We start from the raw sequence: 24,258 nt of genomic DNA, 5'->3' as shown, positions 1-24,258 counted from the left end.
TGCATCATCTGCAAAAATACTGATTTTACAATTAATATTTATGCAAGGTGATTAATACACAATGTGAACATCAAAGAACCCAACAGGCTTCCTTGGGGCTCATCTGAAGTTACTTTTAGATCTAACGATGACTCTCCATCCAAGATAACAGGCCATGTCCTCCCTACCAAAATGTTCTCAATCCAGTCACAAATTTATCATTATACCCCATATGATCATACTTCTGGCAATAAGCGTAGATGTAGTACTGAATCAGATGCTTTTCAGAAATCAAGGAATACTTCATCTATATGGTTGCCTTACTCCAAACTTTTAGTATGTAAAGTGACAAAAGTGCAAGTTGGGTTTTACATGATTGATGTTTTCGAAATCCATGCTGGTTGGCATTGAGAAGGTCACTCTGTTCAAGATGTCTCATTATGTCTGATCTCAGAATATGTTCTAAGATTCTACAACAAACCTATGTCAAGGATATTCAACAAGTAATTTTGTGAATCACTTCTTTTACCCTTCTTGTAAAAGTGCCTTTTTACAAACGCTAGACACAAATTTAGTTTGAGGGATATTTGATAGATTACAGTTAGACGAGGGGCTAACTTCGCCACAAATTCAGTTAAAATCTGACAGGGATTCCATCGGGTCCTGGAGATTTGTTCAATTTTACAGATGTCATCTGTTTGTTTCTCAACGCCACTGTCACTAATACTTATTTCATTCATCTGGTCAGTGGCACGAGGATTAAATTGGGACATTTCTCCTGGGTTTTCCTTTGCAAAGGTACATTTAAAAATGGAGTTCAGCATTTCAGTTTTCGCTTTGCTACTCTTAAATTCAGTTCCTGTCTCATTTGCTAGGGACTGGACACTAACTTTCGTTCCACTAACAAACTTTACACAGTAGCAGAATTTATTTGTTTTCTGTGGAAGATCACTTGCAATATTCTGCTATGGTAGTCATTGAAGGCATCAAATTCAATATCTTCATATCAATAGCCCTACGTCTTTACACATGTTATGCAATAATCACCGTTCCTTTAGAAGTTTCTTCACAGTGGCTGTATACCATAGAGTTTCCCTACCATTATGAACAGTTGTACACGGTACATATGTATCCTGTGCATGGTCAAGTATTCTTTTAAACTTAAGCCAAAGTTCCTCTAAATGGTCCTGACTTGTGCTGAAAGTTTCATGTTCCCCGTTGGGATATTCATATATATATATATATATATATATATATATATATATATATATATATATATATCTTTCTGCTTGTTTTACTTGCCCTTTGTGCTTTGGTGATCATTGATGCCAAAACTGCATCATGGTCACTTATATCAGTTTCTATGTGGACATTCTGGAGGTCAGGTCTATTGGTTGCCATTGGATCCATTATTTTTCTATGGTGAGTGGTGTACCTAACTATCTGTTCTAGGTAGTTTTCAGAGAATGCCTTAGCTAAGTTTCACAGGATGTCTTTCATGCCCATCACTAACAAAACTGTTATTTTCCCAATTGAATGCTGGATGATTAATGTCTCCACTGATGATTGCAAGTAATTGGGGAACTTACGTACAAATGAAATGAGGTTTTCTCTGAAGTTTTTGGTCACATCATGAGATGATTCTTGTCAGAATTTATATATTATGGAATTGTGGTATTATACTTGACTTCATGAAGTCATCCTTCACAACAACGTTAATACCTTAGCGTGCGTTGGGTACGATTTCACTCAGTGCTTGTTTCGAAACTGCAGTACAAAATTCTAGATCCTTGTACTATATTTCTGTTGCCAGGTGTCTTAACGTCAGCACCAATTTCTCATGTGGGGAAACTGCTCTACTCGTCCAAGTATTTTTCTGTATTACATGAGGAGGTATAATCATGTGTTCTCAAATCTATTCTCAAATAATAACGCCAATTGTCGGGTTCATTCGCCAACTAGCGGAGTTAATTTATGTGCGGAAACTGCCTTTTCTTAAGCCACCACAGTTTGTGGTTGTAAGATCTTAGTCGTTTGCCGCTGTTATTTCTTTCGTAGACCGACAGTTTGAGGGCAAGCAGTAGATTTGATCTCGTATCGCGTGAACACGCCATATTTGCTACGCTTTATTGCATGCACAGATATTTGCGTAGATATCTGCGCAAACAGATCGTTGTGTCTGGACGGTTCTCAAGTGAACTGTTTTCACGTTTCATCATGTATAGACATACCACCACCTGGCCACATCCAATTGTAGTGGAATGACGTCACCTTCGGTTCTGTTGGCGAATGATGGGAATCGATCTTTAACATTGAAGTTACAATCGATAATTGTGTGTTGGCCGCCAAGGAAGTTCTTGCTTGCGGCATACTAGTTAGTTATTATGTAGGAACTCTGGTTGTGTTGCCGTTTAAATTTGAAAAAGGGTGGTGCGGTAGTGACATATGAAATTCAAGGAAAATTGTGTAGGGTCTCAGAGATTTGATTAAGGTGATGAAATGGATTCCCCGGAAGCCTTAGATGTATCTAAAGAGAATATTCAGCCACTGAGGCAAGGAAGAAATGCCTCACAACTGAGCGCAGCGCTTCAGGCACAAACAGACACAGCAGTTCTTCAAAACTTAGTGAAGAAGAGACAGTGAGTTTATTCAGTATTTGATAATTAAGTGTCTGCCTATAGTTTTATATGTGTAAAACACGTATAAACGTCCCAGAGTAATTGTGGTTACAGCATATTTCAGAATGTATCATGGTTCCAGTTTGTTTTGCATTTTTTTTCTCTTCAAGCATTTTGATTATATTTAACAGTGTGTTTATTTTGAAAGTTCATGGCTTAAATGAGAGAGAAGTTTTTGAGATTCTTGGTAATGAGGTATTGCTGAAGTAGAGGTATAATTCACATTTTGGGTAATAAGACTTTTTTCCGACAATACCTCATCACATACCTAAATGCTTATTCCAAGACTTCTGTCCGGTGGGAACGGAGGGGCGGGGGGGGGGTAGGGGGTTGAAGTTCTTGTGTGAGATGTTACTGTCCCTAAACAGAAATAAAAGAATGCTAACGTCTGGATGTGAAAGTGTAATTTTTATTTTGGATACAACATACCATTTATTGAATGTGATATTGACTAGGCTCTACAGTTTGGATGGTTAATAATTCTCGCTTATCCCCGCCTCCCCACGCCCCCTTCGTTTGCCAACCACATTCAACGTGAGTTTAACTACAACTGTAGCACTGACAAGAAGAGAGACATACTTCTACTATATTGTTTGTTAGAAATTGTATTGAAGAGTGTGTGTGTGTGTGTGTGTGTGTGTGTGTGTGTGTGTGTGTGTGTGTGTGTGTGTGTGTGTGTGTGTGTGTGTCGGCCCTTTAAATCTCCCCCCCCCCCCAGAAAAAAAATCGTTTACAGCTCCAAACACATAAATTTATATTCAGTATTAAACATTTATGAAGAAGAGAAATGTTTCCCTTGGTACTTCTAGCCTTCACTTTTGTATTCTGTTTCCATCTGTTATCTTGGTAATTTTTCAAACTAAACAGCAAAACCCATCTAGTGGTACAACTTTAAATGTCATTTCCTAACAACCTAATCCCACCGTCTCACCAAATTTTGCATTTCATTTATAGGTAGCACTTGATTTGTGCTTCTCTTGTGCCACTGATGTCTTTACACCCACAGTACAATGTTGATGACTATTGTTCCTGACTGCACCCACAGCTGTATTGATACGTGCTTCTTGTCCAGTTGGGGTAAGGATTTATCTTGCGTGTAACAGGTGATGTAAACAGAGGGACTAAGTCGGAGTCTGTTGTGGGCAGAGGGTAGTTGTGTGTTACACTTGTTCGTGCAGAGTGCTACTTTTTGGGGAGGGTGGATAAATGGAGTGAGCCCACTGAGAATTCTGTGGTTGATGGTTCATAGACTTATAAATGGAGATAAATTTAGGAGAGGAGTAAAAGTGAGAAGTTGATGAGAGCAGTAGGGACAGCAGAAATTGAGGTCAAGTGGTACAGGTTTTAGGACAGGACTAGGGAGAAAAAATTAGACAGCTGATTTTTGGAATTGAAAGATGTTAATGCGTCATTTTTCAATAGCTCATACTGGAGAAGCTGGTGTTTTAGGGAGCATTCAGATGGCTTAAAGCAGCCATTTAAGTTGACTTCCCCAAAGGCCCATGAACGTTCCTCCACTCACTCTTAGCCAACTGTCCTGTTGACAACTTGCCTCTCCTCTAGGGCATACCTTGGCTTGTTCATGTGGCTTCTCGCATTATATCGTGCCTTTTTAAAACTTAAATTTGGTTCCTACAGTGTTTGGCCTCCATTCTTCTCAAATTTCTCTGAAGTGTGAATTGTGCAGGGAAAGACAATCACCACAACTCTGGGTATTTGCCTGTGTTGTGGACATCATGAGCCCCATTTCTGGGCAAACTAAAGCCTAAACCTGGATCACCACGGAAGCTAGTCCACTGTAGGGGTTTACAACGTAGCAGCATAGCTGTACCCAACTGGCAGTGCAGAGATAGCAGTGCTGGAGTGTGCACTGTAGACTTCGTTCACATGCCAAGAAGCAGCAGCCCATCCCAAATGGGGCGCTGGGACTCTACGAAAACTGCCATTCCAGGTGGCTGCTGCGACAGCTGGCAGGCTTGTGTGGTGAGAGCCTCTGATTGGAATGGGTGACTTGTAGCAGATAGTTTGCCATGAAGTCATTCAAAGTAACTTATGCTGGAAGTCATGAGACTCTCACAGTCTCTCTAGAGGGGAACTCGCCCTATGATGCTTTCAGTAGAACCCCAAACTGTTTCCACCCTTGGCTGCACCATGGGAGGAAGCACAATGATATTGACATGGTGAATGCTACCTAATCTGTACTAGAACAGACAGAATGATTTGACCATCTACCAAACCTCAGTTCTTTGTGTGACTGATCAAAGATAAGTTTGGAGAGGTGACAGCATTGCAAAACACATGGAGCGTCTCCCTCCTGATTGCGACATCTAACACCACTCTGTCTTGGTGCAGTGGTTAGCACACTAGATGCGCATGATACAAGATGACAGTTCAAACTCCCGTCCAGCCACTGAGTTAGATTTTCCATAATTTCCCTAAGTGCGTGATGTCTTAAATGATTACTGTAGCAGAATACTGTTAAGTGATCTTACACAGAGCCCAAAGAAATTCTGGTCATGCGTAAAGGCTGTTAGTGGCATGAAAGTTAGTGTTCAATCCCTAGCGAATGAGACAGGAATTGAAATTGAGGGTAGCAAAACAAAAACTGACATGCTTAACTCCATTTTTAAACATCCCTTTTCAAAGGAAAACCCAGGAGAATTGCCCCAATTTAATCCTCGTACCAGTGACAAGATGAATGAAAAATAAGTATTGCTGTCAGTGGTGTTGAGAAACAGCTGACGTCCTTAAATTGGACAAAGCTCCAGACCCTGATGGAATCCCTGTCAGATTCTGTACTGAATTTGCGGCTGAGTTAGCCCCTCTTCTATGATTTATTGCAGATGACTCAACAACAACAACAACAACCTGTGCCCAGTTCTGGAAAAAGGCACAGGTCTCACCCCGTCTACTAGAAGGGTACTAGAAGTGATTCACAAAACTACATGTCCAATATCCTTGACATTAATTTATTGTAGAATCTGAGAACATATTCTCAGCTCAAACATAATCAGGTATCTTGAACAGAATGACCTCCTCAATGTCAAGCAGCGTTGATTTTTAAAACATTGATCATGTGAAACCCAACTTGCATTTTTCTCACATGACAAACTGATAGTTTATATCAAGGCAACCAGGTAGATACGGTATTTCTTGATTTCTGAAAAGCATTTCACTCAGTACCACACCTATATTTATCATCAAAAGTATGATCATATGGGGTATCGTGAAATTTGTGACTGGATTGAAGACTTTTTGGTAGGGAGGACACAGCCTGTTATCTCAGTTGGAGAGTCATTGTCAGATGTAGAAGTAACTTCGGGTGTACCCCAGGGAAATTGTTCTACATCTACATTTATACTCCGCAAGCCACATAACAGTGTGTGGCGGAGGGCACTTTATGTGCCACTATCATTACCTTCCTTACTTGTTCCAGTCGCATATGGTTCACGGGAAGAATGACTGCCGGAAAGCCTCTGTGCGTGATCGAATCTCTCTCATTTTACATTCGTGATCTCTTCGGGAGGTATAAGTAGGGGGAAGCAATATATTCGATACCTCGTCCAGAAACACACCCTCTCGAAACCTGGACAGCAAGCTACACTGCGATGCAGAGCACCTCGCTTTCAGAGTTTGCCGCTTGAGTTTGCTAAACATCTCCGTAATGCTATCACGCTTACCAAATAACCCTGTGACGAAACGCGCCACTCTTCTTTGGATCTTCTCTATCTCCTCTGTCAACCCGACCTGGTACGGATCCCGCACTGATGAGCAATACTCAAGTATAGGTCGAACGAGTGTTTTGTAAGCCACCTCCTTTGTTGCTGGACTACATTTTCTGAGGACTCTCCCAATGAATCTCAACCTGGCACCCGCCTTACCAACAATTAATTTTATATGATCATTCCACTTCAAATCATTCCATATGCATACTGATATTTTACGGAAGTAACTGCTACCGGTGTTTGTTCCACTTCATACAATAAAGGATCCTTCTTTCTATGTATTCGCAATACATTACATTTGTCTATGTTAGGGGTCAGTTGCCACTCCCTGCACAAAGTGCCTATCCGCTGCAGATCTTCCTGCATTTCGCTGCAATTTTCTAATGCTGCAACTTCTCTGTATACCACAGCATCATCCACAAAAAGCTTCATGGAACTTCCAACACTATCTACTAGGTCATTTATATATATCGTGAAAGGCATTGGTCCCATAACACTCCCCTCTGGCACGCCAGAGGTTACTTTAATGTCTGTAGACATCTCTCCATTGAGAACAACATGCTGTGTTCTGTATGCTAGAAACTCTTCAATCCAGTCACACAGCTGGTCTGATATTCCGTAGGCTCTTACTTTGTTTATGAGGCGACAGTGCAGAACTGTATCGAGCGCCTTCCGGAAGTCAAGGAAACTGGCATCTACCTGGGAGCCTGTATCTTAATATTTTATGGGTCTCATGAACAAATAAAGCGAGTTGGATCTCACACGATTGCTGTTTCCGGAATCCATGTTGATTCCTACAGAGTAGATTCTGGGTTTCCAGAAATGACATGATACGCGAGCAAAAGACATGTTCTAAAATCTACAACAGATCGACGTCAGAGATGTAGGCCTATAGTTTTGCGCATCTGCTTGACGACCCTTCTTGAATACTGGGACTACCTGTGCTCTTTTCCAATCATTTGGAACCTTCCGTTCCTCTAGAGACTTGCGGTACATGGCTGTTAGAAGGGGGGGCAAGTTCTTTCGCGTACTCTGTGTAGAATCGAATTGGCATCCCATCTGGTCCAGTGGACTTTCCTCTGTTGAGTGATTTCAGTTGCTTTTCTATTCCTTGGACACTTATTTTGATGTCGGCCATTTTTTCGTTCGTACGAGGATTTAGAGAAGGAACTGCAGTATGGTCTTCCTCTGTGAAACAGGTTTGGAAAAAGGTATTTAGTATTTTAGCTTTACGCGTGTCATCCTCTGTTTCAATGCCATCATCATCCCAGAGTGTGTGGATATGCTGTTTCGATCCACTTACTGATTTAACGTAAGACCAGAACTTCCTAGGATTTTCTGTCAAGTCGGTACATAGAATTTTACTTTTGAATTCACTGAACACTTCACGCATAGCCCTCCTTACGCTAACTTTGACATCGTTTGGCTTCTGTTTGTCTGAGAGGTTTTGGCTGTGTTTAAACGTGCAGTGAAGCTCTCTTTGCTTTCGCATTAGTTTCCTAACTTTGTTGTTGAACCACGGTGGGTTTTTCCCGTCTCTCACAGTTTTACTCGACACGTACCTGTCTAAATCACATTTTACGATTGCCTTGAACTTTTCCCGTAAACACCCAACATTGTCAGTGTCGGAACAGAAATTTTCGTTTTGATCTGTTAGGTAGTCTGAAATCTGCCTCCTGTTACTCTTGCTAAACAGATAAACCTTCCTCCCTTTTTTTATATTTCTATTTACTTCCATATTCAGGGATGCTGCAACGGCCTTATGATTGCTGATTCCCCGTTCTGCGCTTACTTGTGTAGGTGATATTTTGGTTTCTTTAGATTCCCACTGAAGTTTAAAGCATAAGACGTAAGTTTTCATTGAGGCTTAATATGACAATTGGATAAGAACTATATGACAGCCTGAAACAGTGAGGGGCGCTGTTTGTCTGCCAAATTCAGAAAAGGCAGAACGACATTAGTTCGGGTCTGTTTGTTATCAGTAGGTCCAAGATGTTATCTTCACGAGTCGGTTCTCTGTTTAATTGCCAGAGATAATTTTCGGATAGTGCACTCAGTATAATGTCGCTCAATGCTCTGTCCCTACCACCCATCCTAAACATCTGAGTGTCCCAGTCTATATATGGTAAGTTGAAATCTCCAATTGTTGACTCCCTTGTTGTTCTTATTGTATATTAATGACCTTGCAGATAATATTAATAGTAAAAATCAGGCTTTTTGCTGATGATGCAGTTATCTATAACGAAGTAAGATATGAGAGAGGCCACATAAGTACTCAGTTAGACCTTGATAAGATTTCAGTATGGTGCAGAGATCGGCAATTGGCTCTATATGTTCAGAAATGTAAAATTTTGCATTTCGCAAAACGAAAAATCGTAGTATCCTATCACTTTAATATCAATGAATCACTTGAATTGGCCTACTTGTAGAAATACCTGGGTGTAACACTTTGTAGGAATATGAAATAGAATGATCACGTAAATTCAGTTGTGGGTAAAGCTGGTGGTGGACTTTGGTTTATTGGTAGAATACTGGGAAGTGCAATCAGTCTATAAAAGAGATTACATACAAATCACTTGTGTGACCATTTCTAGAATATTGCTGAAGTGTGTGGGACCAGCATTAGGTAGGACTGATAGGGGATATTGATTGTATGCAGAAAAGGGCTGCATGAATGGCCACATATGTTTGTTTAATCTGTGGGAGAGTGTCACAGAGATACTGAATGAACTGACCTGGAAGATTCTTGAAGATAGATGTAAACTATCCCAAGAAAATGTATTAGCAATGTTTAAAGAATCGACTTTAAAAGATTACTCTAAGAATATACTACAACCACGTACAATCGCTCACATAGGGATCGTGAGGATTAGATTAGAATGATTTCTGCACGAACAGAGGCATTTAAACAATAATTCTTTTTGCACTCCATATGTGAAATGAACAGGAAGAAACCTTAGATGTAGGTGTAGAAATTATTTAAGGTAAATGCTGGGATGGTTCCTTTGAAAGGGCATGACAGATTTCCTTTTCCATCCTTCCTTAATCAGAGCTCCTGCTCCGTCTCTTGATGGCATTGTTGATGGGATGTTAAACACTAATCTCCTCCTCTCTGTCTTGAGCTATACTTGTGTAGGTGATATTTTGGTTTCTTTAGATTCCCACTGAAGTTTAAAGCATAAGACGTAAGTTTTCATTGAGGCTTAATATGACAATTGGATAAGAACTATATGACAGCCTGAAACAGTGAGGGGCGCTGTTTGTCTGCCAAATTCAGAAAAGGCAGAACGACATTAGAGTTGACTCTGTATCATTTATTCGAGCATTTGAGGGATGCACAGAGTATGTTGTGCTTTAAGTGCCTTGTATCTGCCCTACAACTTGGGTCGAATGTCAGGTTCAGAAGTTGACAGTGTTTCACATTTACTGGAAGAAACAGTGAGTCTAAGACCTTTGATCAATTTCTGTAGTCTACTGCAGTGCTCAATAAGATTGATTGTACCGATGTCTGAGGATCATGTCAGGATCTTCAGGGATGTGGACATCCAAAGGGAGTTCTTTCAGAAATAAAAGGAATGTTTAAAATCATGTTTCTGTATTCTGACAGTAATGAATGCAATTGGATGTGTCTATTGCCAAATGACTCTCCACCAGTTTGACAGAATAGTCATGGGAAGATTTCTTTCATGTCGGAACAAACTCTGAAAGCAAACAGGAAAGGAGAGGTTGCATGTCGTGCCTAGATGGAGTCTAAAACCAGTGAGTGTCCTTATGTGGTCCGACACTCTGGCTTTGTCCTCTAGTCAACATGTTGCCTCTCTATAACACTCATCACCGGCCATTGAAACGTGGCACACAGGGACTTATCGATTGGTGTATTTTACGGGAGCAAACAGCTGCTTATGAGGCAATGATTCTACTTTGCTTGTAGCCCACAGTAGAAGTTATGTGAACACTAAAGACAAAAATTTACATGGAGAAAAAGTTTAGAATTAGCTAGACAACATGAACAAACCTTCTCTCTCCCTTGGAAAGAGCAGATAAGGAGTTATTAGCATCCTACTTAGTCAATGTATGGAAATCATTTAGTTCCAATATGATGAATGTAGAGAAATTATGGATAAAGTTTAAATAAACTGTAAATCACACTTTGGAGAATTATGTGCCGAGTAAGTGGATTAAGGACCAAAATGACCCACCATATTTTAATAAGATTGTTGCATTCTCGGTTCAGAAAATATCATGGAAATGTTGATAACAAAAGGTAGAAGTTTGTGCTTATATAATCAGACTGATGCACGAAGCATAGAACTACTTTCACTGTAATAACTTAATGAAAGATCTTGTCGAGAACCTGGGAATACTCTAGCCTTAAGTAAAATTAATGAGCAGGTCAAAGGCTTTTATTCAGTCACTCATTGAACAGTCTGGTGTAGGTGGTAGAAGACAGAAACAAAAAATTGAACTTGACAATTAAAAAAATTGCTCATGCAGGAGAATTGTGCAGACATAGCATCGTTGACTATTGCACAGATTCTGGTATGGAGGACAGCTAAATAGGCATCCCTGCCATTGAGAAGTAACTGAGAGGGTGGAATTACAGTTCAGTCTTATGGAGAGAACTTGTCAGCTTTGATCCTTACTCAGCTTGCATTCATTGCGAATCTCTTGCCCAGTGCAAAATCCCAAGTGATAAGAAAAAAAGCACAGGCGACTCCTGTTTATAAGAAGGGTAGAAGGGAACTGCATAATTACTGACCAATACCTTTAAAATAGGTTTGCTGATGACTTATTGAACATATTCTCAGTTCAAATGTAATAAATTTCCTTGAGACGGAACAGCTTCCATCCTCTGATCAACGTGGATTTAGAAAGTATTGCTCATGCAAAACTCGGCTTGCCCTTTTTTCACATGATATCCTGCAAATCTTGGATGAATGGCAACAGGCAGGTTCTGTGTTCCTAGATCTGTGGAAAATGTTTGATGCAGTTCCCCACTGTACACTGTTAACAGGATCTGCAGATATGAGTGCCTCAGAGACTGGTTAAGAAAAAGAACCTAGCACATTCTCCTGGACAGTGAGTGTTAATCAGGGTTTTGTCAGGAATTCCCCAGTGAAGTGTGATAGGACCATTCTTGTTCTCTATATACGTAAACATTCTGGTCATAGCATCGTTGACTATTGCACAGATTCTGGTATGGAGGACAGCTAAATAGGCATCCCTGCCATTGAGAAGTAACTGAGAGGGTGGAATTACAGTTCAGTCTTATGGAGAGAACTTGTCAGCTTTGATCCTTACTCAGCTTGCATTCATTGCGAATCTCTTGCCCAGTGCAAAATCCCAAGTGATAAGAAAAAAAGCACAGGCGACTCCTGTTTATAAGAAGGGTAGAAGGGAACTGCATAATTACTGACCAATACCTTTAAAATAGGTTTGCTGATGACTTATTGAACATATTCTCAGTTCAAATGTAATAAATTTCCTTGAGACGGAACAGCTTCCATCCTCTGATCAACGTGGATTTAGAAAGTATTGCTCATGCAAAACTCGGCTTGCCCTTTTTTCACATGATATCCTGCAAATCTTGGATGAATGGCAACAGGCAGGTTCTGTGTTCCTAGATCTGTGGAAAATGTTTGATGCAGTTCCCCACTGTACACTGTTAACAGGATCTGCAGATATGAGTGCCTCAGAGACTGGTTAAGAAAAAGAACCTAGCACATTCTCCTGGACAGTGAGTGTTAATCAGGGTTTTGTCAGGAATTCCCCAGTGAAGTGTGATAGGACCATTCTTGTTCTCTATATACGTAAACATTCTGGTGGATTGTTTGCTGCTGATGCTGTAGTTTACAGGAAGTTGTCATTGAGTGGCTGTAGGAGTATACAAGATGGTTGAATGCCAGCTTGCTCTAAATGTAGAAAAATGTAAGTTAGTGCAGATGAATTGGGAAAAATCCTATTATGTTCAAATCCCGTATTTGTGGAGTGCTGCGTGACAGTCGGGTCGGTTAAACAAGGTGTAATGGTGCAATATGAAATGGAATGAGAACATAGGGAAGGCAAATGGTCGACTTCAGTTTATTGGGAGAATTTTGGGAAAGTGTAGTACATCCTTTCAGGAGGCAGCATATAGAACACTTCCATGAGCCATTTTTGAGTAGCCTACTGCTACAGTGTTTGGGATCCCCATCAGGCTGAATTAATGGCTCTGAGCACTATGGGACTTAACATCTATGGTCATCAGTCCCCTAGAACTTAGAACTACTTAAACCTAACTAACCTAAGGACATCACACAACACCCAGCCATCACGAGGCAGAGAAAATCCCTGACCCCGCCGGGAATCGAACCCGGGAACCCGGGCGTGGGAAGCGAGAACGCTACCGCACGACCACGAGATGCGGGCAGGCTGAATTAAAAACAGTTCAGAAGTATGCAGCTAAATTTGTTACTCGTAGTTTCATGAGCACCTCAAGTATCACAGAGATGCTTTGTGTACTCGAATGGGAAAGATTTTATTGCCACCAATGTACATTTTGTAAAAAGACCATGAAAATGAGGAAAGAGAGATTATGGCTTGTAAGGAGGCATATAGACAAGTGTTTTTCCCTTGTTCAACAGAACAGGAAAGAGAATGCTTAGCATTGGTACAAGCTAAGCTTCACCTTGCACTATGTGGTGGTTTGTAGAGTAAAACATCTCCACCATGTTATGATGATCAGTTTCACGACAATTGTGGGAAAAACCTAGGCTGCCCATCCTGATGACATGCATCTTTCTGGTAATCACTATCTTAAGTTCAATTACACCAACCCTAAGATGGTGGCTGGAGGTATCTGCACATTCGTTCACACAAATGTCCATAGTGAATGTGAGCCCTTCCAAACAGTGTTGGAGGGGTGATCACACAGATTTGAATGACCTTCGGTATCACTATTTTTGAACTATTTACCTGCTGCCAGACACAGACATATGGTGCCTGATACAGCAATCCTCTACCATTTTCCCTTCTGCTTGACAATTGTAATGTGCGTAGTCCTCTGTGGTGGGAGTTCCAGACTCTCTGGTAGGGGGGTCACATCATCTAATAGCTGCTTGATGGTACATCCACTGACCCACCTGTTTTCATGGACCATCTTGCGATCACTGTGTAGTGGCATCAGCAACAGAATTTTACATCAGGAACAGCATTTTACCCTCCCCCTTTCCAGGCACAAAAACAAGGAGGAAGGATACTTTCCTACAATTTATTGTATGCTTTTCAGAGCCATTTAACAGTCATTTATGGAATGGGAAGTTCTTCATGCCCTCAGCTCACACCATGACACTGCCCCACACCCTCAGTTGAGCTCCAATCAAATGATTCAACAGCTGTATATGGATTGGAAAAATTGTTTCCAAAGTTTTTAATCGTATCTGTATCAGAGGCAAATTCCTCTGTGTTGGAACAGTATCATTATCCCCATCCTCAAGCCAGGTAAAGACCCAACTCCTGTTGATACTTCCAACCAGACAGACTTATTTGTGCAATATGTCAGTTCCTAGATAGATTGGTGTACTGCCACTGGTCATGCTAGTTCTTTGTCGTGGGGCTTTTAATCCATTGCAGGAGAGCCAATCCATAACAGACCATCTTTTTAGATTAGAATCAGGGATAAAATACTATCATCTTATTGCACTTTTCCTATATTACGTAAAGAGTATGACACAGCCTGATACCGTGTCATCTTGACCATAGAGTGCTAATGGTGCTATTCAGCCATATGTGTCATCCAATCATGATGAAACTACAGCCCTGCAGAAGCATAATCGTAATAGTGTGGTGCTTCACACATTTGTCTAAAACTTCTTGTCCAGTTGATCAATCAGGGTTAGTCAGATTACATTTCAGCTCCCTGTAGCAGGAGAATGTGTCCACAGGGCTTCATCCACTGCGTTACTCCTTTCTTTGTAGTTATCAATGGATTTGTGGGCTCAGTGTGAATGACAGTTACTCCTATCCTCTAGATAAGTGACTTTTGCATCTGTTACAGCTCTCTGTCTGATCCTTCTGTGTGTCAGTTCCAAAGAGCCCACAACCCTGGCTCTCATTTCTCCTCCTGCCAAAGCATTGGTTGTGCACTTCTATTGATACAGCACAATCCGACCAGAACATTTTTTGCAATACAGCATCTGAAGGTAGTTGTACAATTCATCTTTCTGGGCCTACTCTTGGATAATAAACTGATGTGACTGTCAGATATCTGTCAGCTTAAACTGAGGTGCATGCAAAAACTCTGTCGTAACATTTGAGGAGTGGATAACTCCACTCAATTATGAATATGCTTCTGTAGGACTGTAGTTTAATTATGGTTGGATGGCAGATACATGGTTCAATAGCACCATCACGGGTACTGCTAGACCCAGCCTAGCCACAAAGGCTTTCATAATGAATCGTGTAGAGCCATCTGATTGAATCTAGGATCCTACCATGTTGGTTCAGTGTCACCAACTAGAATGCCTCCACTGTCTATCACTAGGGCTGGTCTCCAACTTGGAATTTGACAGGGAATCCAGTTGACTGCATCCATGGGATCACTTCATGGCATTGCTCCATGGTGTGTACATAGATTATAGGTTCATCTATGTCCATATCATGGCCCCAAAACTAGTTTCTGCCATGTTTTATCAGCACAGCTTTCTTCTTGTTACCTGTGAATGCCAGAACACTAAAGTCATCTACACTGATTCCTCTAAACATATCGGAAGGATAGTATATACTTTCGGCCAGGAACTACATTCTCTGCCTATAGTGTCTTCATTGCAGAAGTGGTTGCTGTAAATAGAACCTTATCTATTATCAAGAGGAAAGATCGTGATCAATTTATGGTAAACAGTGACTTGGTAAGCAGTCTGCAGGCTTTTAGTCAGCTGCCGGTGTTCCTTATCCAGAAGCTTTTATATGAGCTCAACCACATTGGTCTCTGTTTTCTTCTGGACCCAAGTCTTAAGAATATCCCCAGAAATGAGATGACTGTCTGTTTAGGTAGGATAGCAAACTCGTGACCAGCTCTCGCAATGTGTGTAACAAGCCCTCAATGAATCTGAAATAAGGGGACTGTCATAACTAGATTGGGGAATGGTAGGCTACCCCTCCCTCCAACAAACTGACTTGTCATGGCGGCCACTGCTGTGTTGTTCCTTCTTCAACTTACCTCGGAGTGTATGATTTTACATTATCCCTGTGTTCGACACATGGCTTTATCCCGTGTAGTGACATATCCCTCCACCCACCCACCCCATTGGCATAGCTGTGGTGCCCCTGGCATTGGCACACATTCTAGTTCAGTGCCCTCTTCTCACATTACTCCAACAAATGAGTCATAAGGATTTCTCATCCTTTATACTGCCCAACAATGAAAGAAAAATTCAACATATTTTATGCTTTCTCAGAGATAGTGAATTTTATTCCCATACTAGATTTTAAATGGCATAGTTTTGGGGGTACTACATCTATACACATACTATGCAAACTACTGTGAGGTGCATGGAAGAGGGTACATCCCACAGTACCATTTATTAAGGTTTCTTCCTGTTCCATTCACGTATGGAGCCCAAAAAGAATGATTGTTTGATTGCCTCTGTTCGTGCACAAATCATTCTAATCTTGTCCTCACAATCCTTAAGTGAGCAATGTGTAGGTGGTTGTAATATATCCTTAAAGTAATCATTTAAAGTCGGTTCTTGAAACAGTATCAATACATTTTTCTTGGGATGGTTTACGTTTCTCTTCGAGTCTTCCAGTTCAGTTCTATGACACACTCCCACACATTAAACAAACATGTGACCATTCTTGCTGCCCTTCTCTGTATACAATCAATATCCCCTGTTAGTCCCATCTGGTATGGATCCCAAAAATTTGAGCAATATTCGAGAACCGGTCACACAAGTGATTTGTATGCAGTTTCCTTTGTAGAGTGATTTCCACAGTATTCTTGCAATAAACCAAAGTCTACCATCTGCTTTACCCATGACTGAGAACCTATGTGAACATTTCATTCCATTTCATATTCGTACAAAGTGTTACACCCAGGTATTTGTATATGTTGGCTGATTTCAACAGTGACTCATTGATAAGGCAGTCATAGAACATATATTGTGTTCTAACATTATGAATTACCTCGTAGAAAACGGCCTATTGATGCAAGTCAAAATGGATTTAGAAAAAGTCGTTCCTGTGAAACACAACTAGCTCTTTACTCGTGTGAAGTGTTGAGTGCTATTGACAAGGGATTTCAGATTGATTCCGTATTTCTGGTTTTCCGGAAGGCTTTCGACACTGTACTAGACAAGCGGCTTGTAGTGAAATTGTGTGCTTATGGCATGTTGTCTCAGTTATGTTACTAGATTTGTGATTTCCTGTCAGAGAGGTCACAGTTTGTAGTAATTGACGGAAAGTCATTGAGTAAAACAGAAGTGATTTCGGGCATTCCCGAAGGTAGTGTTACAGGCACTTTGCTGTTCCTCATCTATATAAACGATTTGGGAGACAATCTGAGCAGCCGTCTTTGGTTGTTTGCAGATGACATTGTCGTTTATCAACTAATAATCATCAGAAGATCAAAACAAACTGCAAGATGATTTAGAAGAAATATCAGAATGGTGTGAAAAGTGGCAGTTGACCCTAAATAATGAAAAGTGTGAGGTCATCCACAGGAGTGCTAAAAGGAACTCGTTGAACTTCAGTTACATGATAAATCAGTCTAATCTAAAAGCCTTAAATTCACCTAAATACCTAGGTATTACAATTACGAACAACTTAAATTGGAAGGAACACATAGAAAATGTTGTGGGGAAGGCTAACCAAAGATTGTGTTTTATTGGCAGGACACTTAGAAAATGTAACAGACCTACTAAGGAGACTGCCCACACTATGCTTGTCCGCCCTCTTTTTAGAATACTGCTGCGCAGTGTGGGATCCTTACCAGATAGGACTGACGGTGTAAATCAAAAAAGTTCAAAGAAAGGCAGCACGTCTTATATTATCGCGAAATGTGGGAGAGAGTGTCACAGAAATTATACAGGATTTGGGCTGGACATAATTAAAAGAAAGGTGTTTTTCATTGCTATGGAATCTTCTCACGAAATTCCAATCACCAACTTTCTCCTCCGAATGCAAAAATATTTTGTTGACACCGACCTACATAGGGAGGAACGGTCACCATGATAAAATAAGGGAAATCAAAGCTCGTACAGAAAGATATAGGTGTTCAGTCTTTCCGTGCGCTATACGCGATTGGAATAATAGAGAATTGTGAAGGTGGTTCTATGAACCTTCTGCCAGGCACTTAAATGTGATTTGCAGAGTATCCATGTAGATGTAGTAGATGTAGATAGCATACGAGGCAACTTTTTTTTTAAATGTCTACACTATGTCGAAATCTTATCAAGATCTGACTGAATATTCGTGCAGCTTCTTTCAGATAGTACTTCATTGTAGATAACTGCATCATCTGCAAAGTCTGATTTTGGTATTAGTATTGTCTGCAAGGTCATTAATATAAGACATGAACAGCAAGGCTCCCAACACACTTCCCTGGGGCACACCTGAAATTTTTCTAAATCTGAAATGACTCTCCAGCCAAGTCACAAATTTCAGTTGCTATGATCGTATTTGTGTCAATAAGTGTAGGTGTGGTTCTGAGTCAAATGCTTTTTGGAAGTCAAGAAATACTGCATCTATCTCGTTACCTAAGTCCAAACTTTCAGTACGTAATGTGAGGAAAGTGTGAGTCGGGTTTCACGTGTTTGATGTTTTCAAAACAAATGGTGGCTGCCATTGAGGAGGTCATTCTGTTAAGGGGAGCCGGAACGATCCATCTCCTCAATGTTAATTTTAGCAAATAGAAGGAACACTTTTTCTAAAACCATTAAACATATTGCTCTGAAATTTGGACTACATGTTCAGTGAATATTTCTCTACAAATTTATAATGCCATGTTAAGAAATATTTATTATTTTTACAATTTTTTTATTGTTTTACAATTTTTTTCTTGTATTTTGCCTAATTGCACACCCATAATACCTCTGCAATCTATCAATTGCTTCATCTGTCAATCTTCCTCTTCCTCCAAGGGTCTTACCATCACTAAGATTCTTGGATCCTAATGTCTGCTTTAGTTTGCGCAAGCAAGCCCCCATGTGCTTCTGCACATGTCCAATGCACTGCTGTTTTCTAATGTGAATTACATTCCCATAAGGTTTGAGTTCCTCTACAGCTTTCATCACTTAGAATCACCATCTCCTATATAGTTAGTGTATCGTATGTGTGCTACGGTCGCAGGTTCGAATCCTTCCTCGGGCATGGATGTTTGTGATGTCCTTAGGCTAGTTAGGTTTAAGTAGTTCTAAGTTGTAGGGGACTGATGACCTCAGATGTTAAGTCCCATAGTGCTCAGAGCCATTTGAACCATTTTTTACCCTTCTTGTAAACAGGTGTGACTTGTGCCTTTTTCCAAGCACTAGACATGGTTTTCTATTCGAGGGATCTATGACAGATTATATTTAGAAGAGGGGCTATCTTAGCCACAAATTCAGTATAGAATCTGACAGGGATTCCATTGGGGCCTGGAGCTTGGTTCAATTTTAAGGATGTCAGATGTTTCTCAACACTACTGACAGTAATACTTATTTTTATTCATCTTGTTAGTGGCATGAGGATTAAATTGGAATAATTCTCAGGGGTTTTCCTTTGTTAAGGAACATTTAAAAATGGAGTTAAGCATTTTAGCTTTTTCTTTGCCACACTAAATTTCAGTTCCTGTCTCATTCGCTAGGGGCTGGACACTAACTTTCGTGCCACTGACAACCTTTACACGTTAGCAGAATTTGTTTGGGTTCTGTGGAAGATCTCTTGACAATATTCTGCTATGGTAGTCATTGAAGACATCACGCGTTGCTTCCTTGAAAGCCAAACTTGTTTCATTCAACATCTATCTATAGCCCTACGCCTTTACACCTGTTATGCAATAATCTCTGTTTCTTTAGAAGTTTCTTCACAGTGACTGTAAATTGTGGAGGTTCCCTATCATTATTAACTGTTGTACTTGTTACATACCTGTCCTGTGCGTGGTCAAGTATTCTTTTAAACTTAAGCCAGAGTTCCTCTAAATGCTCCTGACCTGTGCTGAAAGTTTCAAGTTCCCCCTTGAGATGCGACACTTTATCTTGTTTACTGAACATATATATCTTTCTGCTTGTTTTACTTGCCCTCTGTACTTTGGTAATTGTTGGTGCCTCAACTGTATCATGGTCACTGATATCGGTTTCAATGTGGACATTCTCGAGGTCCGGTCTATTGGTTGCCATTGGATCAAATATATTTTCATCGTGAGTGTTCCTGTCTATCTGTTCTAGGCAGTTTTCAGAGAAGGCATTTAGTAAAGTTTCACAGGATGTCTGTCATGCCAAACACTAACAAAACTGTTATTTTCCCAGTTGAATGCTGGATGATTAATGTCCCCACCAATGATTACAGTATGATTGGGGACCTTACGTACAAGTGAACTGAGATTTTGTCTAAAGTTTTTGGTTCCATCAGGAAATGAGTCTGGTGGGTGATCGAAGGATTCAATTATCATTTTGTGCCCACCCCTGATACCAAGTCTTGACCAAACACTCTCGCATACAGCTTAAATTTCTATCTCAATGGATTCGAGTTTCTTGTCTACTGTGACAAATACATCACCTCCATTTCCCATTTGCCTATCCTTTAAATATACACTTAAATTTGCTCAAAAAATTTTACTGCAATCAGTTTCAGGTTTCAACCCACTTTCTGTACCTAGTATTATGTGAGCTTCGTTGCTTTTCATATGCACTTCAAACTCCGGAATTTTGTTGCAAATGTTTTGGCAGATTACCGTTAGTATTTTAATACTCTCACCTGTGGGAGGCATCCCTTTCGATCTTACGCTGATACTTCTGAGTTTCCTACAGCTATCATTATCTGGGTAGGATGGAGTAGCCTATAAGAAGAAGAAGAAGAAGAAGAAGCAACCTTGTGTGCACCCCACCCACAGTCAGTTACCTGAGTAGCAGTGTCTGATGTGGTGTGCACCCTTGCTCTATTTGGGGGTACCCTACAGTTCCCAACCTTTTGGCACAAGTCCATGAATTCGCAGCCTACTTGGGAATGTATAATTCTGAGCCCCAGGTCAGCGGATAGTGTTTGCACATATCCCCTGGTACAGGCCAGGCCCAGAGTGGGGTGATTGCCTGAGCTGTTACCTTCCCAAATTCCCAATTGGTCCCTCTGTCAGAAGTTCAGGAGGTGTGACCTGAAGTGTGAACAATCATGAACAATCACCTAATGCAGGTGAGCGCCCCCCCCCCCCCCCCCCCCCCGAGGGGCCCCCAGTTGGCAGAAGTGCACCATCGGAGATGCTGGTGATCGTGGGGGATTTTTTTTGCAATGAACTACTCACTTTCATCTCAGTCTCCGTCTAAACGGAATGAGACTCACAGTTGCACCAGTTTTTCTCCTGGTATCTTTTACTGAAGATGGTCAGTCCTTTGCTATAGTCTGTCGGTAAAATGAAGAGCGAGCGAGCGAGTCCCCACTCTGCCTACCCAGCTACGTCACAGGGCGCTTCTACAGGCTGTCTCACAACGTAGTACAACCCCTGCCGCGGCGCGCCCTTTAAATCTATGTCGACGTCGTGTACAGATACGTCTCGGCTGCGTTCAGTTTTAGACAAATGTATTAAGACCATAAGGAATACAAAAAACACTACCTTCTTCCGAAACACGACATTATAGAGTAAATAATATCAAGATAAGAATGGAAGTCAGGATTATACTACATACATAGAACCGAATGCCTGTTCATGTGAATGTATTGCATGTTCCTCCATTGCTATTCGTAAAACGAACCCCATATAATGCAATCAATCTGTAGTATTTGAGGCTTGTTCTTACTTTGTGTTTCTACTAAAAGGTAGAAGTTTTCTTTGAAGGACTGCATAGAAACTTAACAATTTTTGCAACACGAGGAGTGTTTAAAAAGTAAGCAGAAATTTATAATTTTGCGTGTTGTATTAGTCCGATATGCACTACTTTTTTGTCACTGTTTTCGTAAACGTGTCTCTAAAGTATGTGTACAATGTTATGCATATTGGGTATTTACTCTGTTGTCAGTTGTCAAAATGGTTTCATGTGTTTTGGTAGCATCAACGATTATTTGTTTTGTATGAAAATAGATTAGAGAATCTGTATTAAATTTTGTTATAGGAATGGAAAGAAGTGTATGAAATTTCTAGAAATGTTAAATATTGCTTTTGGTGAGCCTGTTATAAGTGAACCAAGGGCGTGCAAGTGGTATAAACATTTCAAAGCAGGCCTTAAAAAACAGCGGTTTTACAAGCATGGATGAGATTGAAAATGCACAGTTAAGAGACCTATTAACTATCCCGAAGAAACAGTTCCTAAAGAATTTCGGTAATTGGAGAAAGCACTGGCACAAGTATAGAGTATGTAATGGGGAATCTTTTGAAGAGGATAAATTGCTGTAGATTAACAAATAAAGTTCTTACCAAAAAATAAAAATTAATACGTGAACGCATCTCGTATGACATGCTTTTTGCTTAGAAGTCGAGAATCGATGTACATGTTTCGAAGAAAATTTCAGCAGTGTTTAGAAAAGCTATTGCGCACAAATTTCAAGCAATATGTCTCAGTATCAGGTGAATAGTGACCGAGATAGAGATTTAATGTTCCATAAGCATCAAAGGTTTCGAAACTGTCTATGACGATCGGTTTCGTCCCAAGATAATTAGTTTTCCATCGTGGCGATTCCACTAAACCATGCCGCTTATTTTCGCGTTCCTTCCTTATGCGTCCTATTGGACGTGGCTACAGTTTGCATAAATTGCAGCCCTTTGACTGGGACTGGTAATATTTGCCAACAGTTCTTTTTGGGGCGCCTCTTTAATACACGATGTAATAACATTAGAGACGCTCGTTACTCCGCAAATACCTCCTCTTCCTCATATTCTGCACATTTTCTTGCAATGCTAGACGATTATCCATCACTTCCGGAAATCGGAAGTATATAAGTAATTATACAAAGTTAACTGACTGACACTGGCAACTAAGATCCCACGAACAGAAACAACGTATATCACTGCACGCCGATCTACACCGCTAGACAGGTAACGGGCAACAGATTTTGGGTGCCCCTGTAGGCCGGTCGCAGCGTTCTTCCAGGAAAGGACACTTCCCCCACCAAAAGCGCTGCTCGCTCTTGAGTTTACAGACAGACTATATGGTTAATCTATTTAGAGTTCGAAAGCTGTTGTTGCTCCCGTCTACGTAATGGGAATTTGCTTTTGGAAACCAATAGTGATTTTCAAGCCCAACAAGTGCTTACAGCTTCTCTCCTCCATGGCTATCATGTTTGTGTTTAGGTCTATCGAATGCGCTGAATTCTGTGTGTGGTCTTATTTACACTAGACAGTTCGATGGTCTGACAGAGGAAGAAATCCAACCTTCTCTCTGATCGGGGTGTCACTGCAGTGCATTGTGTAATGAAAACTATTAATGCCATCTTAGTTCCTATGCCCACTCTTTTTCTCACTTTTGATTGAATAGTGCTTCCATTGAAAATCATAGCAGACTATGAAGTCACTGCAGTCTTACTGTACATTCCAAACCCCCCTATGCATTGCTACCAGTGTCAGCATTACAATCACATTCGAATGTCCTGTAAAATCCCACTGCCAAATGTGTTACTTGTGGTAGGAATGCTCACCAGGGTGATTGCTTGTCTCCTTCTCCCCACTGCATCAGTTGTAATGGAGACCATGCCGCAGTGTCCTGAGAATGTCCTGTGTATCTCAATGAGCAGGCTGCCCGGGAGATCTGGGTAAAGAAAAAAATACCTTACCCTGTCACACGCAAGTTGTTGGCTTGTCAAAAGCCCAGCGTTTTATCATCTGGCACTTACAGTGCCATTCTTGCAATGACTGACTCCATGAAGGACATGGCCACACAGACATGCAACCTCAAATTCGGCACTTCAGTTATCAAATTGCCTAGTATCATGGTAGCGTTCCTGTCTCCTTCTCTTCCAGCTGTGGACCATGCCACCAAATCCTCGCCCCTGGCCGTGAAATTCCTTGCTTCACAACCGGCTGGCTGTAAACGGCAAAAGGAACACTCCTGCAGAGACTTCTTATGTCCCTCTAGCCAACAAACATCTAAGTCTTCCTCTGCCAATCCAAAGGTTCTAAAAAATTCAAAGACAAATGATCTTCTGTTTTGCTGACTCAGAGAGACTCTTCAACGGTGTCACTCGGCCGACCTCTGTTTCGATGGTGCACACCGCAAACTGTTTTTCTGCCCTGGAAGCCGCAGGCCAACCCATAGAGAATGGTGATGACTGTAGCTCTTATGGAGCAGGTTCCTCCAGCTTCTGCACCCTTAGCAGTGTCTTTGTAGGCTGGCACTCGGCAGTTGCCGAGGTGACAGCCTTTCATTTTTTTCCCTGCTCCCCTTTCCCTGTTAGGAGTCTTTTCCAATGGAACAATCACAGCCTGAGATCCACCAGGGAGTAATTAAGAATGCTCTTGAAATCACAGCGTCCACTTGTTTTGTGCCTCCAGGAAACGAAATTGCGTCCATGCGACCCCTTTGACTGCTCACATTTCTTTTTGTCTGCTTTAATTTTCTCTCTCAGGATGCACTACATCTCATGGGGCAGTCGTGCTACTCATCCGGATTGACATTCATAGTCAAACCATCTCACTGAACACCTGGCTATAAGCTGTTGCAGTCTGTATTTTCCTTACTCACTTCACCCTTTCTCTTTGTCAAGTCTATGTCCCACCATCATTC

The 24,258-nt window shown here is 41.0% G+C and overlaps 1 protein-coding gene across 2 annotated transcripts in view; it reads left to right on the top strand.

Annotated features, from left to right (window-relative positions):
* Window positions 1–2,373: 2,373 nt before the first annotated feature.
* The window catches only part of LOC126262810 (uncharacterized), a 162,113-nt gene continuing 140,228 nt past the window's right edge, over window positions 2,374–24,258 (top strand). For both annotated transcript variants that reach the window (XM_049959654.1, XM_049959652.1), the window contains exon 1: window positions 2,374–2,618. In XM_049959654.1, coding sequence (XP_049815611.1) covers window positions 2,479–2,618 — 140 coding nt within the window. In that variant the 5' untranslated portion in view covers window positions 2,374–2,478. The remainder of the gene's footprint in view (window positions 2,619–24,258) is intronic.

Source organism: Schistocerca nitens, chromosome 6, assembly GCF_023898315.1.
Source record: "Schistocerca nitens isolate TAMUIC-IGC-003100 chromosome 6, iqSchNite1.1, whole genome shotgun sequence".
Classification (NCBI taxonomy): Eukaryota; Metazoa; Arthropoda; class Insecta; order Orthoptera; family Acrididae; genus Schistocerca; species Schistocerca nitens.
The sequence above is the reverse complement of the archived record's forward strand: the minus strand, read 5'-3'. Positions and strand labels throughout refer to the sequence as shown.